The 17,242-nt window shown below is 43.2% G+C and overlaps 1 protein-coding gene across 1 annotated transcript in view; it reads left to right on the plus strand.

Moving 5' to 3' along the window:
• LOC134337248 (unconventional myosin-If-like) overlaps positions 1-17,242 on the plus strand; it is a 165,315-nt gene that overhangs the window by 53,409 nt on the left and 94,664 nt on the right. The window contains exon 3 of the mRNA XM_063032098.1: positions 5,248-5,337. Within this exon, the coding sequence (XP_062888168.1) occupies positions 5,248-5,337 (90 nt within the window). The remainder of the gene's footprint in view (positions 1-5,247; positions 5,338-17,242) is intronic.

The following is a 17,242-nucleotide window of genomic DNA, read 5'->3' on the forward strand; positions in this document are numbered from 1 at the left end:
GATCCCTTTAAACTTTTCCCCCTTCACCCTTAACCCATGTCCTCTGGTTTTTTCCTCCCCTATCCTCAGTGGAAAAAGCTTGCTTGCATTCACTCTATCTATACCCATCATAATTTTATATACCTCTATCAAATCTCCCCTCATTCTTCTTCGCTCCAGGGAATAAAGTCCTAACCTATTCAACCTTTCTCTGTAACTCAGTTTCTCAAATCCTGGCAACATCCTTGTAAACCTTCTCTGCACTCTTTCAACCTTATTAATATCCTTCCTGTAATTTGGTGACCAAAACTGTACACAATACTCCAAATTCAGCCTCACCAATGCCTTATACAACCTCACCATAACATTCCAACTCTTATACTCAATACTTTAACTTATAAAGGCCAATGTACCAAAAGCTCTCTTTACAACGCTGTCTACCTGTGATGCCACTTTTAGGGAATGTTGTATCTGTATTCCCAGATCCCTCTGTTCTACGGCACTCCTCAGTGCCTTACCACTTACTTTGTATGTTCTACCTTGGTTTGTCCTTCCAACGTGCAATACCTCACACTTGTCTGTATTAAACTCCATCTGCCATTTTTCAGTCCATTTTTCCAGCTGGTCCAAATCCCTCTGCAAGCTTTGAAAACCATCCTCACTGTCCACTACACCTCCAATCTTTGTATCAACAGCAAATTTGTTGATCCAATTTACCACATTATTATCCAGATCATTGATAAAGATGACAAATAACAATGGACCCAGCACTGATCCCTGTGGCACACCACTAGTCACAGGCCTCCACTCTGAGAAGCAATCCTCCACTACCACTCTTTGGCTTCTTCCATTGAGCCAATGTCTAATCTAATTTACCACCTCTCCATGTATACCTAGCGACTGAATCTTCCTAACTAACCACCCATGCAGGACTTTGTCAAAGGCCTCACTGAAGCCCATGTAGGCAACATCCACTGCTTTCCCTTCATCCACTTTCCTGGTAACCTCCTAACTTTTGTGTGTGTTGACATTTTCCATGGTTCCCATTCAGTGAGTGTTGATGGAGCGTTCTATTGCTGGCCTTTAGCTAATGCATTTGCCCCTGCAAAATTACCTTGAAGAACAGCAGACCGATCAATATTTATCCATCAACCTGTATGGTGAGGCTTACAACGGACCTATCTTCTCCATAAATTAAAACAGTGACTTCATTTCAAAAGTTTTTTGAGTCATTTGTATTATTATTTCAGTAAATCCACTCATCTGCAGAAGCTCTTGTGTCTATAAATTCAGTTTGTTTCTTTCTATATGAGTAGAAGACTGGAACTTCTCTCTCCCACCTCCCATTGTCTTTTGAAACAAGTTAGCTGCTTGCTGTTTACTTGATCATTCTTTGTCATGTTTGAAATGACCAGTCTTTGTACATTGCAACAATATGACACATATCTGATCTGAGGGCAAGTATTTTGTCTGAATTGATGCTGTGGATATTTCTTTGTCTTTATTTATAGGGATAAACAATTATAAACGTTTCTGCTGGATGCCTTGTGGACTACAGTAGAATAGTACATTGTAAGAGGGAGAGAAGGAGTCTATTAATACTTTCTCCCGGTGGGGGATGTTGTTGAAGTAGCACGGTAGTGTGGTTTTCACTGCACCAGTGACCTGGGTTCAATTCCCACCACTGTCTGCAAGGAGTTTGTATATTTTCCCCATGACTGTGTGCGTTTCCTCTGGGAGCCCCAGTTTCCTCCACATTCCAAAAACGTATGTGTTAGTAACTTGATTGGTCACATGGGTGCAAATGGGTAGCGTGACTTCATTAGGCCGGAAGGGTCAATTATTGTGCTGAATCTCTAATTTTATCTCTGTGATTCCACTTGCTACTGACTCGCTTTCAAGGACTCGACAACTCATGTCCTCAGTATTATTTATAATTTATTTAAATTTGCACAATCTGACTTTTGTACATTGGTTGTCATTTTTTGTCTATGTATAATTTTTCATAAACTCTTTTCTGTTTCTTTGTTTTCCTGTGAATGCCTGCAAGAAAATGAATCTCAGTGTTGTCTATGATGATGCACTTTCTTTGATAATAAATTTGCTTTGACTTTGAATAAGTAGATAAATAGACAAATACACAGAGGAGGAGTTAAGCAAGCATCAGGGAAGAGGATGTACCAGCCAGTAGTGGCCAGATAACCCCACCACTGCTCAGGAAGGGAAGAATTTCAATGCCTTCTTCTCCTAAGAATCCCTGGAGATTCTATTCCCAACTTTCTGCTTTGGCTGAAACCCCAGGCTTTTCAGCAGCTTCTCGACTTGGGCACCACACAGATCGGTAAATGGGTGATGGGTGAGGAGTAAAGCACTTCTCCTCGTCTCATTAGCTTGCAAACATTGGCCTTTAGTAATCACATTTGTGTCTGCTTTGTAAGTACCAGTAATCCTGGTCAATAATCCGGGGACAAAATTGTTATAAAAACCAGATGTATTAAATAAAAACGAAGGTTTTCAGGGTTGGAACCACATCATCTGAGCCTAGCGTGCAGGACACTGATATAGAGAAGTCAGGAGTGTATCTCCCTGAACGTGTCCAGCACAGGGAGACTGTACTTTCCCAGGTAGGCAGGGGCCCATGTCACGGTTCATCCCGGGTAGCTGAGTGACAGAGGATGCTCCAGTCTCTGGATTGTTCTCAGGGCCGCACAAAGAGAGAGGCATCAGTTAACGCTGGCAGGTCACCAGTTTGGTGAAAGACGATCTTTGGTCTGCCCGAAACCTGTTGGTCTGCCAGCTCATCGAGATGTCCGTGGAGGAATGCTGTCGAATGACGCGCTCCAGGCCGCAGGAGGACATGCTGAGGGAATCACTGATGCTCGGTGCAACCACCACAATGTGAGGCACTGGAGAAGGAGGGGCCATGTTGGATGAGGAAGTCCCACAATGATTGTGGCAGAGTACCACCCCAGGGAGCCACATGAGTGGCAACCGTCCTGTTGGTTTTTAGGAATGCAATATAACACTACGTAGCACTATGAATGTAAGAACGAAAAACCGCTGCACAGTTAGTTCTTATAAATATTCTTTTCATCATGAATGAAGTTTATTTTGAGGTATGAAAGAAATCTTGTCACCCAACACAAGGTGTTTCTTTGTATTTACTGTGAATGCCCACAAGAAAATAGACTCGGGGTTGTATATGGTGACATACTGTATATGTACTTTGTTAATAAATTTACTTTGAGCAGGAAGGATATGTTAGTGCTGGAAAGGGTGCAGAGGAGATTCACCAGGGTGTCTCACTTCTGAGGAGAGACCGGAAAGGTCTGGGTCTCTTCTTCCTGAAGCAGAGGGACTGATAGTGCAGGGTGGGGGGGGGGGGACAAGGGACGCAATAGGGGTGCATAAAACATTAAGGGAGGTAGATAGTACGAACGTTTTCCTTAGAGCTGAGGTACATAGAACTAGAAGCACAGAGTGAGAGACTTGGAGAAGGTCTGAGGAGGGATTTTGTCATCCAGAGGGTATTTGGAACCCAGGACGCATTGCCTGAGGTGTGGTCATACAAAGAGTCTATGAACAATTAAGAAGTACTTCTTTTAATTAAAAAGATTATCCTTATTTTTCCCATGTACATCAAAATATACAGCGATATGCATTATGGATTTAATCCTGAATTCTGAAGGCATAGAACACTCTGGAGCAAGTTCTCGTAAATGGGATGAGTGAGGAAGGGTACTGCAGGACTGGCAAGTACGGCACTGTGCAAAAGTCTAGGCATTCTGGTTTCGGTTCTGAGTTCAAAGTTCAAAGTTGAAGGTAAAATATATTATCAGAGTACATACATGTCACTACATACAACTCTGAGATTCTGTTCCTGCGGGCATACCTAGTAAATCTATAGAACAGTAACCGTAAACAGGATCAATGAACAACAAACTGAGCAAATGCAATAAATAAAGAGTCCTTAAAGTGAGATCATCAGTTGTGTGAACACTAGATGTAGAAATAGTGTAGTTATAGCTTTTTGTTCAAGAACCTGATGGTTGAGGAGTAGTTCTTGAACTTGATGGTGTGAGTTCTGAGGCACCTGTACCTTCTACCTGATGGCAGCAGTGAGAAAAAGGCTTGGCCTAGGTGGTGAAGATATTTGATAATGGATGCTGCTTTTATGCGGCAATGTTTCACGTAGATGTGCTGAATGGTTGGGAGGGTTTTACCCGTGATGTCCTCGGCCAAATCCACTATCTTTTGTAGGATTTTCCAATCAAACGCACTGGTGTTCCCATTTCAGGCCATAATGCAGCCAGACAGCACACTTTCCACCACACATCTAAAGAAGTGTGCCAAGGTTTTTGATGTCATGCTGAATCTCTGCAGACTCCTGAAGAAGTAGAGGCACTGTCGTGCTTTCTTTGCAATTACATTTATATGATGGGTCCAGGACAGGTCCCATGAGGTAGTGACACCCAGGAATGTAAAGGTACTGACCCCTCCACCTCTGATCCTCCAATGATTACCTGCTTATGGACCTCTGGTTTCCCTCTCCTGAAGTCTACAATCATTCCTTGGTCTTATTGACATTGAGTGAAAGGTTGTTGTTATGACACCACTCAGCCACATTTCAAACTCCCTCCTGTATGCTGATGCATCACTGCTTTTGATACAGGCCACAGCAGTGGTGTCATCAGCAAACCTGTATATGGTGTTGGAGCTGTGCACCACAGAGCCCTGATTGCAACATCATCAAGACTGGCTGGGATTACCTGGAGGGACAGAAGCAAACGAGACGGCCAAAGTCTGCGGAAGAACTGTGCCAAGTTCTCCACGATGCTTGGAACAACCTACCAGCTGATTTTCTTATAAAACTGCACGACCATGTACCTAAGAGAACTGATGCAGGTTTAAAGGCAGGTGGTCACACCAAATATTAATTTGATTTAGTGTTTTACTGTTTATTGCTCTTTATAGTAAAATGTCTGATACTTAGAAACTTTTCATTTTATTTTGAAAACATTACAGAATGTTTTACAGGTGCACAGTACAGTATTTGGTGGAGCAAGGGCTTATTTCTGTGACTCGGTACATGAATTCACAGCAGCAAACCCTGCTCTCCTGGTGTGAATTGCTGCAGGCATCAGGGTTGCAGAGCAGCCAAGAAACTCTCCGCCATTTTCATGGGAAATTCCTTCCTCCCACTGAAGCTACAGCCGGGAATGTTGGATTCCATTCTTATCCAGTAAAATGCCTTAACCCGTTCCTCAGACTTACATTGGAACAGTGCTCATTTCCGTCAACCCCTTCAAACAGATGCCTTACTTCACAGACAGAGAAGTTGAAATTTATCAAGGAGCGGTAAGTGAATTTAAACCTTATCACCTGTCGCAGGGTGTCAACCCAGCATCTCACTCTCACTGTTCGACCTGCTGATTGTTATTTGTGCAGCCTCTTGCTTTATTTATTTATTTAAAGGCACAGTGCAGAACAGGCCCTTCAGCCGAACGAGTTGCACCAACCAGCAACCCTCCTATTTACAATATAAAACATAAAATATCAAAATCTACGGCACATTACAGGCCCTTCGGCCCACAATGTTGTGCCGACGATGCAACCTACTCTAGATCCTACTCTAGATACTGCCTAGTGTTTTTAAACAATGGGATGGATTGGGCATTACATGTTTCCAGGATCTGTTTGTTGGAGGAAGTCTTTCTTCATTCGAACAACTGTCAACTAGATATAGTTTACCAAAAACCCATTTTTTTCGGTACCTACAAATTAGAGATTTTCTGCGATCTCAATTATATACATTTCCTAATAGTCCTGATAAGAACTTATTAGATGAAATTCTTAATGTGAAATCTTTTTATAATGGTTCAATATCCAATATTTATGATATGTTTATGGGAATGAGAAATGATTCTTTAGACAAAATCAAAAATCTTTGGGAACGAGATTTACAGACCTCAATTTCTGAAGAAACTTGGAATGAAATTTTTTAATTGGTTAATACTTCATCGTTATGTGCTCGTCATTTCATCCTACAATTTAAAGTGGTCCATAGGGCTTATGTGACCAAAGATAAGTTATCTCGTTTTTATAGGGATATATCTCCCTACTGTGATAGGTGTAACAATGGAGAAGCTTCATTTATTCATATGTTTTGGAGATGCCCAAGTCTTGAAAAATATTGGAAGGAAGTATTCCAAACTTTTTCTGTACTCTTTAAAGTAAATTTTAAGCCTAATCCTTTGACTGCCCTATTTGGTATTGTTGGAAGGAAAGATATCATCCAGAAGACATCCGATCTGCACATTCTGGCTTTTATCCCTCTTACGGCTAGGAGGGCGCTTTTGTTTAAATGGAAAGATGCTGTTCCTTCCAACCATGCTCAGTGGTTACAGGATGTTATGGCATGCCTAAATTTAGAAAAGATTCGTTGTTCAATTTCTGAATCTAACCAAGATTTTCAAAATTTGTGGAGGCCATTTTTAAATTATTTTCATAATCTTTGATTTCCCATTAAAGTACAGAAGCTGGTTAATAGCATATTTTATTATCTGATGAGGTTTTTTTCTCTTTTTTTTCTTTACCAAACAGCTTCGACTTTGGTAGTGGGTATAGATTTTTTTAAATATAAAATTGTTTATATTCTAACATATGAATTAATCTAATCTATATGAATATAGGGTAAGGAGTTTGTTAATATGATTCAATATAATGCATCTGGTATTATTATATTTTTTCTTTTGTTTTATAATATGTATTTTCTTGGACTGTGTATTCTTCTATGTAGAAATGAATAAAAATATTGAAAAAGAAAGATACTGCCTAGAATTTCCCTACCACATAGCCCTCTATTTTTCTATGCTCCATGTACCTATCTAAGAGGCTCTTTAAAGACCCGATTCTATACGTTTCCACCACCGCCGCTGGCAGTGCATTCCACACACCCACCACTCTCTGTGTGAAAAACTCACCCCTGACATCCCCTCGGTACCTATTTCCAGGCACCTAAAGACTATGCCCCCTCGTGTTAGCCATTTCAGCCCTGGGAAAAAGCCTCTGGCCATCCACACAATCGATGCCACTCGTTATCTTATACACCTCTATCAGGTCACCTCTCATCTTCCATCACTCCAAGGAGAAAAGGCCGAGTTCACTCAACCTATTCTCATAAGGAATGCCCCTCCAATCCAGACAACATTCTTGTAAATCTCCTCTGCACTCTTTCTATAGTATCCACATCCTTCCTGTTGTGAGGTGACCAGAACTGAGCGCAGTATTCCAATTGGGGTCTGACCAAGGTCTTATATAGCTATTTAACCCCAGCCTATCAGAGGACAATTTACAATGGCTTTAGCTCCTAATTGGTGCGTCTTTGGACTGTGGGAGGAAACCGGAGCACCCGGATGAAACCCCATGGTCAGAACGTAGAAACTCCTTACAATAACAGTGGGAATTAAACTCAGGTGGGTGACTAGCACCATAAACTAATGTGCTACTGTGCTGCCCAATGCTTCTCTTCTAACTCTTAACACCTTTTCTTCAAAGAAACCTTGTTGTGTCACTTTGCAGCTACTAAATTAATTCTGCTGCTGCTTTGACCAGACCCATTTACAATGTTTTCTACCATCCGCATTGTGACTGTGAATCTGTGGTAAGTGTACCTAGGACTGATGCATCTGCAAACCATCGACTCACGCCAGCAGTGACAGATCTGGCTGCTCGGTGTACTTTCCTCTCAAAACGCCCTTGTGCTGAAATTTGAAGCTGAAAAACATGCTCCTTCCTTCAAGGATGTTGTACTTTCAGATCGAGCTAAAAAAATTTGCTTTTTATTTGCTTTTTATCTTTTTATTTTTATTGTATTTAAGGATAAAATAAATCACCTCCTTATTCTGGCTTTTGTCCCCTTTCTTTCCAGTTCTGATGAAGGGTCTCAGCCTGAAATGTCGACTATTTATTCCTCTCCCGAGATGCTGCCTGAGCTGATGAGTTCCTCCAGCTTTTTGTGTGTGTTGCTCTGGATTTCCAGCATCTGCAGAATCTCATGTGTTTATGATATTTGCTTAAGGGTGTATATCTCAGATGAAAGAGGAATAGCTCAAAGGAAACGTGGGGGATGTATTTTTTAACACAGAGAAGGTGACAAATGAACACCTTAAATTTGTGCAACACACACAAAAAATGCTGGTGAACGCAGCAGGCCAGGCAGCATCTCTAAGAAGAGGTACAATCGACGTTTCGGGCCGAGACCCTTCGTCAGGATTAACTGAAAGAAGAGATAGGAAGAGATTTGAGAGGGGGAGGGGGAGATGATAGGAGAAGACAGGAGGGGGAGGGTTGGAGCTAAGAGCTGGGAAGTTGATTGGCAAAAAGGATACGAGGCTGGAGAAGGGAGAGGATCATGGGATGGGAGGCCTAGGGAGAAAGAAAGGGGCATGGGGGAAGCCCAGAGGATGGGCAAGGAGTTATAGTGAGAGGGACAGAGGGAGAAAAAAAGAAAGGTGAAAAAAAGAGGAAAGAAAAATAAAAAATAATAATTAAATAAATAAAGGATGGAGTACGAAGGGGAGGTGGGGCATTAGCGGGAGTTAGAGAAGTCAATGTTCATGCCATCAGGTTGGAGGCTACCCAGATGGAATATAAGGTGTTGTTCCTCCAACCTGAGTGTGGCTTCATCTTTACAGTAGAGGAGGCCGTGGATAGACATATCAAAATGGGAATGGAACGTGGAATTAAAATTGTGGCCACTGGGAGATCCTGCTTTCTCTGACGGACAGAGTGTAGGTGTTCAGCAAAAACGGTCTCCCAGCCTGTGTCAGGTCTCACCAATATAATTGGCTGCATCAGGAGCACCGGACGCAGTATATCACCCCAGCCGACTCACCTCCCCTTCGTACCCCATCCCTTACTTACTTACTTACTTACTTATTCATTCATTCATTCATTCTCTCTTCCCCCCCCCCTGCTTTTTTCTCCTTTTTTTCCCTCTGTCCCTCTCACTATAACTCTTTGCCCATCCTCTGGGCTTTTCCCCCCTCCCCCTTTCTTTCTCCCTAGGCCTCCCATCCCATGATCCTCTCTCTTCTCCAGCCTCATATCCCTTTTGCCAATCAACTTTCCAGCTCTTAGCTCCATCCCTCCCCCTCCTGTCTTCTCCTATCATTTTGGATTTCCCCCTCCCTCTCCCACTTTCAAATCTCTTACTAACTCTTCTTTCAGTTAGTCCTGACGAAGGGTCTTGGCCCGAAACGTCGACTGTACCTCTTCCTAGAGATGCTGCCTGGCCTGCTGCATTCACCAGCATTTTTTGTGTGTGTAGCTTAAATTTCTAGCATCTGCAGGTTTCCTTGTGTTTGCAACCTTAAATTTGTGACCCTTTGTATGAATCATGCCAGTATCCAAATAAGAATGTCAGATTTCCTTTCCTGGAAGATATGGGTAAACCACACTATCTCTACAACGTTTCTGTAACTCCATAATCAGCGTTGTTGCCACCAGCTTCATTTTGTGGTCTGCATAACACAGCAGCACCAGTGTTCAGCTCCCCACCACAACAGTGGTAGCATAGCAGTTAACTGGACATTATTACAGTTCAGGCCATTGGAGTTCATGTTCAATTCTGGCTTCATCTCTAAGGAATTTGTATATCCTCCCATGACTGCCTGGGTTTCCTCTGGGTGCTCTGGTTTCCTCTCACAGTCCAAAGACGTACTGGTTAGTAGGTTAATTGGTCATTGTAAATTGTCCTGTGATGAGGCTAGGGTTAAAAAGATGGGTCATTGGCCGGAAGGGCCTTTCCTGTGATATATCTATAAATAAAATAAAGACAAATAAATAAACAGGTGAGCAGAGACCTACAGAACAGATGTACATAAGACTGAAAGAGTGCAGAGAAAATTTACAAGGATGTTGCCAGGACTTGCAGACCTGAGCTATATGGAAAGGTTGAATAGGTTAAAACTTTATTCCCTGGAGTGTAGGAGAATGAGAAGAGATTTGATAGAGGTCTACCAAATTATGAGAGGTGTAGATAGGGTAAATGAAAACAGGCTTTTTCCACTGAGGTTGTGTGAGACTAGAACCGGAGACTAGAAGCGGTTAAGGATGAAAGGTGAAATATTTAAGAGAACATAATGAGGATCTTCTTCACTCAGAGGGTGGTAAGAGCGTGGAACGATATGCCAGCATAAATGGTGGATGTGGGTTCAATTGCAACTTCTAAGAGAAGTTTGGATAAGTTCATGGATGGGAGGGGTATGGAGGGCTATAGTCTAGATGTGGGTTAATGGGACTAGGCAGAATATGACACAGACTAGATGGGCCAAATGTCCTGTTTCTGTGCTATAGAACTCTATGACATTTAAGGAAAGTTTAGATATGTACAGTGGCCCAATCTGTGGCAGCAGCAGGCCACAGTGATGAGGTTTCTCACGGGTTGGCGACGCTTGTTTAAAAGTAGAAAAGGGACAAGCAGGTCGGCCGTTGTTGGGAGTAGGCCAGTGGTGAGAGCAGAAGTGTCAGACTTTGGCTCAAAGGAGCTTTGGCTCAAAAGAGGCGTTGGCTCTGTGTAAGTTTCTGTTAATGTTCTTTTTTTTACTCTTCCTGTACCTCGTGTAGTAAATGGCTGTTGTGTGTTCTCCATGCCAGATGCTGGAGTTCTGGGTGACCCAGAGTCTCTCAGGGAACTATGTAATCCAGCCGCAGCTCCTTGAAGACTGTGTTAGGGATCTGGAGCAGCAGCTGGATGACCTTCGGCTTGTACCGGAGAGTGAGGAAATAATCAATCAGAGTTACAGGGAAGTAGTCACCCTGAAGTTGTAGGAGGAGAGTAGCTGGGTGACTTTCAGGAGAAATGGAAATGTGAATAGGCAGTTAGTGCAGAGCACCCCTGTGGCCATTCCCCTCAATAATAATTACAGTATACAGTTTTGGATTCTGTTGTGGGGGATGACCTCCCAGGGGAATGCCACAAAGACTGGGTTACTGGCACTGAGCATGGGTCCTGGTGCAGACCGGGAAAGAGGGAGAAGAGGGCGCGATAGTGATAGGGCACTCAATAGTGAGGGAAACAGACAGGAGATTCTGTGGAAGTAAACGGGACACCCGAATGGTATGTTGCCTCCCAGATGCCAGGGTCAGGGATGTCTCAGACCATGTCCACAGCATTTTGTAGGGGAAGAAGAGCAGCCAGATGTCTTGGTACTTATTGGTACCAACGACAGAGGAAGGAAAAGCAAAAAGGTTCTGAAAAAGGATTTTAGAGAGCTAGGTAGAAAGCTGAGAAGCAGGACCTCCCGGGTAGTAATTTCTGGATTGCTGCCTGTGTCATGTGTCAGTGAGGGCAGAAACAGGATGATTTGGCAGATTAATGCGTGGCTGAGAAGCCGGTGCAGGGGGCAGGGCCTCAGGTTCTTGGATCACTGGGGGAGGTATGACCTGTTCAAAAGTGATGGGTTGCACCTGAGTGAAGGCACTCACGATGGGATGGATGATAAAAAAAAAGCAAAGATGGCGGACAGTCAGACTGTCAGGAAGGGCAGGCAGATGGCAGGACAAAATTGCAGCCAGCAGGGTGTGTATCAGTGCATTAGGGATGCAGAATCAGAAAGGGTAACAAATACAGTACTCTAAGTGTTATACCTCAATGCAAAGAGTATAAGAAATAAGGTGGATGATCTTGTTGCACTATTACAGATTGCCAGGTGTGATGTTGTGGCCATCACTGAATCCTGGCTGAAGGATGGTTGTAGTTGGGAGCTGAATGTCCAAGGTTACACGTTGAATTGGAGGGAGAGGAAGATAGGCAGATGGGGAGGCATGGCTCTGCTGGTAACGAAGGCATCAAATCATTAAAAAGATGTGACATAGGATTGGAGGATGTTGAATCCCTGTGGGCTGAGTTAAGAAGCTGCAAGAGTAAAAGGACCCTGATGGCCTCCCATCAGTAGCTGGGATGTGGACCACAGATTATATGGATGAGAGTGATATGAAAGACATTTGTCTGGATGCAGGTCTATACGTTTAGGTAGAAAAATAGGCTGCGTAGATTGGATGGGCCAATCTGTAATTCTGTGCCGTAGTGCTCTGTGACTCTATAATTCAAGGAGTTCAGCTTCCTTATGAAGGTTGCAATGTCTATTACAAGAGGACGCGTTTCAGGAGAGAGGGATCAGGTCCAAAAGAGGTGTGTGGGGCAAGATTTGTTTACTCACAGAGAGGTGGGTGAATGGAATGTGTTGACTGGGGTGGTAGTGGACACAAATATTATACAGGCATTTTAAAAAGACGTGTGAATGGACAGTGAATGGAAGGATATGGCATCATATGGTAGTCAGGATTAGTTTAATGAGACATTTAATTGATAATTTACCCATGTGGTGGGCCAGAAGACATGATCCTGTACTGTTCTGAGGTGATAGCACATCGGCAGAGAATAACCCCCCTCCAACCCCATCGCCATCAATGGAGAATCTCCCTGGAATGAAACTAAACCCCCTTCCCCCACACCACCCCCCATCTCCATCAGCAGGGAATTTCCCCAGAATGAGAATAAACCCCTCCTCCCAACTCACTCCATCAGCAGAGAATCTCCCTGGCATGAGAATAAGCCCCCTGCACCCCCCCCCCCACCCCTGCCGGCCACTCCATCTCCAAGGAACAGTGGTCAATGTACTGAAGTAATATGCACTTGTTGGCCACGTTACTCGGTACCGGAGTGGAACCTGGAATCACCTTCTGCTTCTGTAGCTCATCCACTTCAAGATGTGATGTTTTGTGCATTGAGAAATTCTCTTCTGTACACCATTGTAGTAGCACATGGTTATTTGAGTTACTGTCACCTTCCTCTCATTAACAAGACATTTAATGTCCTCAGGACTGCCGCTCACTGGGTGTTTTTTTTTGTTTTTTGCACGATTCTCTGTAAACTCTAGAGACTATTGTGCATGAATGTCCCAGAAGGTCAGCAGTTTCTGAAATACTCAAACCACCCCGTCTGGCACCAACAATCATTCCACAGTGAAAGTCACTTCGATCACATTTCTTCTCCATTCTGATGTTTGGTCTGAACAATAACTGAACCTTTTGACATGCTTTTATGCATATTGATTTGCTGCCACATAATTGGCAGATTAGATATTTGAATTAACAAACAGTACTTAATAAAGCAGATACTGACTGTGTACCTTCAGGCCCCACAACTTCCCTCTCTAAGGCAAACTCAGCGTCATGGGGACAGAGATTCTCTGAGTTTCACACAAATTGTCATCACAGGCAGGAAACCCCAGACCAAAACCATCAAGAGAATAGCATCACCACCACCGGTCGGGTTACAGTGAAGGGTACAATCTGCCGCAAGTATCTCAGTGCCCACTTCCTGGGACAAACTGAGGTGAGATATGATTCATACAGACTGCAGACTGAATGATTGAGAGAAGGTATTTTGCAGAAGCTGGAAGATTACCCAAACAGAAAGTTTCTGTTTGCCACGGAGAGGCTGTCCTGGTGTTGGGCTGCTACTCATCAAAGGGAAGATGGACATCAACAGGGTTACTCAAACACCCTGGGTGTAGCTGGCTTGATCGTTGTTGGTGTTCCTTCACAGTATGTGGACATTGCTGGCAAAGCCATGATTTATTCTCCAACCCCTGTTGCCTCAAGACTGGGGAGGCATTGTGAGCATGATCTGGACTTACTTTAGCATTAGGAGAAGCACCATCAAGGACATGTATACGGAAAGGTGCAAGAAATGGGTCAGTAACCTCATGAAGGATCCCACCCACCCTGCTCACGGACTGTTTGTCCCACTCCCATCAGAGAGGAGGCTACGTAGCATCCACACCAGGACCACCAGACTCAAAAACCGTTATTTTCTCCAAGCAATAAGGCTGATCCACACCTCCGCCCACTGACCCACCCACCACACCCCAACCACCACTACTTTATCATTTCCTCTCAGAGTCACCTTATGTACAGACACTCCTGTGCCTAACGTAACTTCATGGACATACAGTCAATCTATGTATATAAGCTATTTATGTATTTATATTGTATTTTTTATTACCGTGTTCTTTCTCTTACTGTGAGTGTGTTTTTTTGTGCCGCGTTGGATCAATTATTTCATTCTCCTTCGCACCTGTGTACAGGAAATGACATTAAACAATCTTGAATCTAAACAGTCTAATGATGAAGAGTCTCGGCCCAAAACATCGACTGTTTATTCCTCTTCATAGATGCTGCCCGGCCTGCTGAGTTCCTCCAGCATTTAGTGTGTGTTGCTGTGGATTTCCAGCATCTGCAGTCTTTCTCATGTTTGTGATCTGCAGAACCTCTTGTAGTTGTAATGTCACTGAGAGTAACTCTTCCTTTAAATTCCAGTTTAATTTAATCACTTCAGTCTGAAATCCTCAGACTCCATGGTGGGATTTGAAACCGACTTTTTTTGAATAAATTGTTAGCAGATTTCGTTGATAATCTATTGGTTTACCCACTAAAGTACCAGTTCAAAAGCCTTGTTTTTGAGGAAAGAAAACGAAAATACCAAGGTGGTCATGTTGCAAGCATCAGGGTGAGAGTGTAGGTGTCTAAAATGCAAATCAGGAAGGCATGCAATGTTAGAATTCATTTCAAGAGGACTAGAATATACATTTGGGGTTAATGTACTAGGAGCATTTGATGGTTCTGGGCCTATATTCACTGCAATTTAGAAGAGTGGGAGGGTTCTCATTGACACCTAACGAATGTTGGAAGGCGTAGATAGTGAGTGTGGAGAGTGTGTTTCATATAATGGGGAAGTCTGTGACCAGAGGATACAGCCTCAAAATAGAGGGACGTCCTTTTAGAATGGAGATGAGGAGGAATTTCTTTAACCAGAGGGTGAATTTGTGGAATTCGTTGCCACAGACAGCTGCTGAGGCCAAGTCAGTGGGTATATTTAAAGCAGAAGCTGATAAGTTGAAAGGTCCTTGATTAGTAAGGGCACTGAAGGTTACAGGATGAAGGCAGGAATAACAAATCAGCCATACTCTCTAAATTGGAGAAGGCCCAGTTTAGATGGTATCAGATAGCATCAGGGAAAGCTGTACTTGGTAAGTGGGAGGCCTTCAAAAGTGAAATTTTGAGAGTACAGAGTTTGTACATTCCTGTCAGAATAACAGCTTTAGGAAACCTTGGATTTCAAGAGATATTGAGGCCCTGGATAAGATAAAGAAGGAGGTGCAGAGCAGGTACAGGTAGGTAGGAACAAATGAGCTACTTGATGAGTATAAGAAACGCAAGAGAACACTGGAGAAGGAAATCAGGAGGGCTGAAAGAAGGCATGAGGTTGCTCTAGCAGACAAGGTGAGGGAGAATCCTAAGGACTTCTACAGTTATGTTAAAAACAAAAGGACAGCAAAGTCCTCTGGAAGATCAAAGTGGTAACCTATGTGTGGAGTCAAAAGGGATGGGGGAGTCTTTAAATGGATTTTTTTATTCGGGAGATGGACACGGCATCCATAGATGAGAGGCAATACAGCAGTGAGGTCATGGACACTATACGAATGACAGAGGGGTAGATGTTCGCTGTCTTGAGGCAAATCAGGGTGGATAACTCCCCAGGGCCTGACAGTGTTCCCTCTGACTCTGTTAGAGGCAAGTGCAAAAATTCCAGGGGCTCTAGCAGAGATATTTAAAACATCCTTAGCCACAGGTGAAGTGCTGGAGGAATGGAGGATAGCTGATGTTTCATTGTTTAAGAAAGTCTCTGTGAATAAGCCAGGTGCATAAGAACATAAGAAATAGGAGCAGGAGTCGGCCATCTGGCCCATCGAGCCTGCTCCGCCATTCAGTAAGATCATGGCTGATCTGTCCGTAAACTCAGCTCCATCTACCTGCCTTTTCCCCATAACATTTAATTCCCCTACTATGTAAATACCTATCTAACTGTATCTTAAATATATCTAGTGAAGAAGCCTCAACTGCTTCCCTGGGCAGGAAATTCCACAGGTTCAACACTCTCTGGGGGAAAAACAAATTCTCCTCATCTCCACCCTAAATCTTCTCTCCTGAATCTTGAGGCAATGTCCCCAAATTCTATTCTCACCTACCAATGGAAACAACTTTCCTACTTCTATCTTATCCATCCCTTTCAAAATTTTGTATGTTTCTATAAGATCCCCTCTCATTCTTCTGAATTCCAGAGAGTATAGTCCCAGATGACTCAATCTCTCCTCATAGGTTAATCCCTTCATCTCTGGAATCAACCTGGTGAACCTCCTCTGCACTGCCTCCAAAGCCAGTATATCCTTCCTCGAGTATGAAGACCAGAACTGCACACAGTACTCCAGGTGCGGCCTCACCAGTACCCTGTATAGTTGCAGAATGACCTGCCTGCTCTTGAATTCAATCCCTCTAGCAATGAAGGCCAACACTTCCACCGACTCCATGCATCCGTATCTTATTCAAAGTCTCTTTTGTGGCACCTTATCGAACGTCTTCTGGAAATCCAAGTCTACAACATCCACCTGTTCCCCTCTATCCACTGCACTCATTATGTCTTCAAAGAACTCCAGTAAATTTGTCAAACAGGACCTGCCCTTTCTGAATCCATGCTGCATCAGTCTAATGGAACCACTCCTTTCTAAATGTTTCACTATTTCTTCCTTAATGACAGCTTCAAGCATTTTCCCAAATACAGACATTAAGCTAACTGGCTTATAGTTGCCTGTCTTTTGCCTACATCCTTTTTTAAAAAGTGGTGTGACATTTGCTGTCTTCCAATCTGCTGGAACCTGCCCAGAGTCTAGAGAATTTTGGTAAATGATTACCAACGCGTCTACTATAACCTCCACCAAGTCCCTCAGCACCCTGGGATGCATCCCATCAGGACCAGGGGACTTAACTACCTTCAGGCCCTCTAGTTTGCTCATCACTGTCTCTTTAGTGACAGTGATTTTATCGAGGTCTACTCCTCCCATTTCGTCCATAACTTCATTCTTTGGCATATTAGAAGTGTCCTCCACCGTGAAGACCGACACAAAATAGTCGTTCAATGCCTCAGCCATTTCCTTATCACTCAATATCAATTTCCCCTTCTCGTCTTCCAAGGGACCTACGTTGACTTTAGCCACCCTCTTCCACTTTACATATTTATAAAAACTTTTGCTATCTGTTTTTATATTTTGTGCTAATTTACTTTCATACTCTGTCTTCCCTTTCCTTATTTCTTGTTTAGTTGCTCTTTGTTGCTTTTTAAAGTTTTCCCAATCCTCCT

Source organism: Mobula hypostoma, chromosome 24 (assembly GCF_963921235.1).
Source record: "Mobula hypostoma chromosome 24, sMobHyp1.1, whole genome shotgun sequence".
NCBI lineage: Eukaryota > Metazoa > Chordata > Chondrichthyes > Myliobatiformes > Myliobatidae > Mobula > Mobula hypostoma.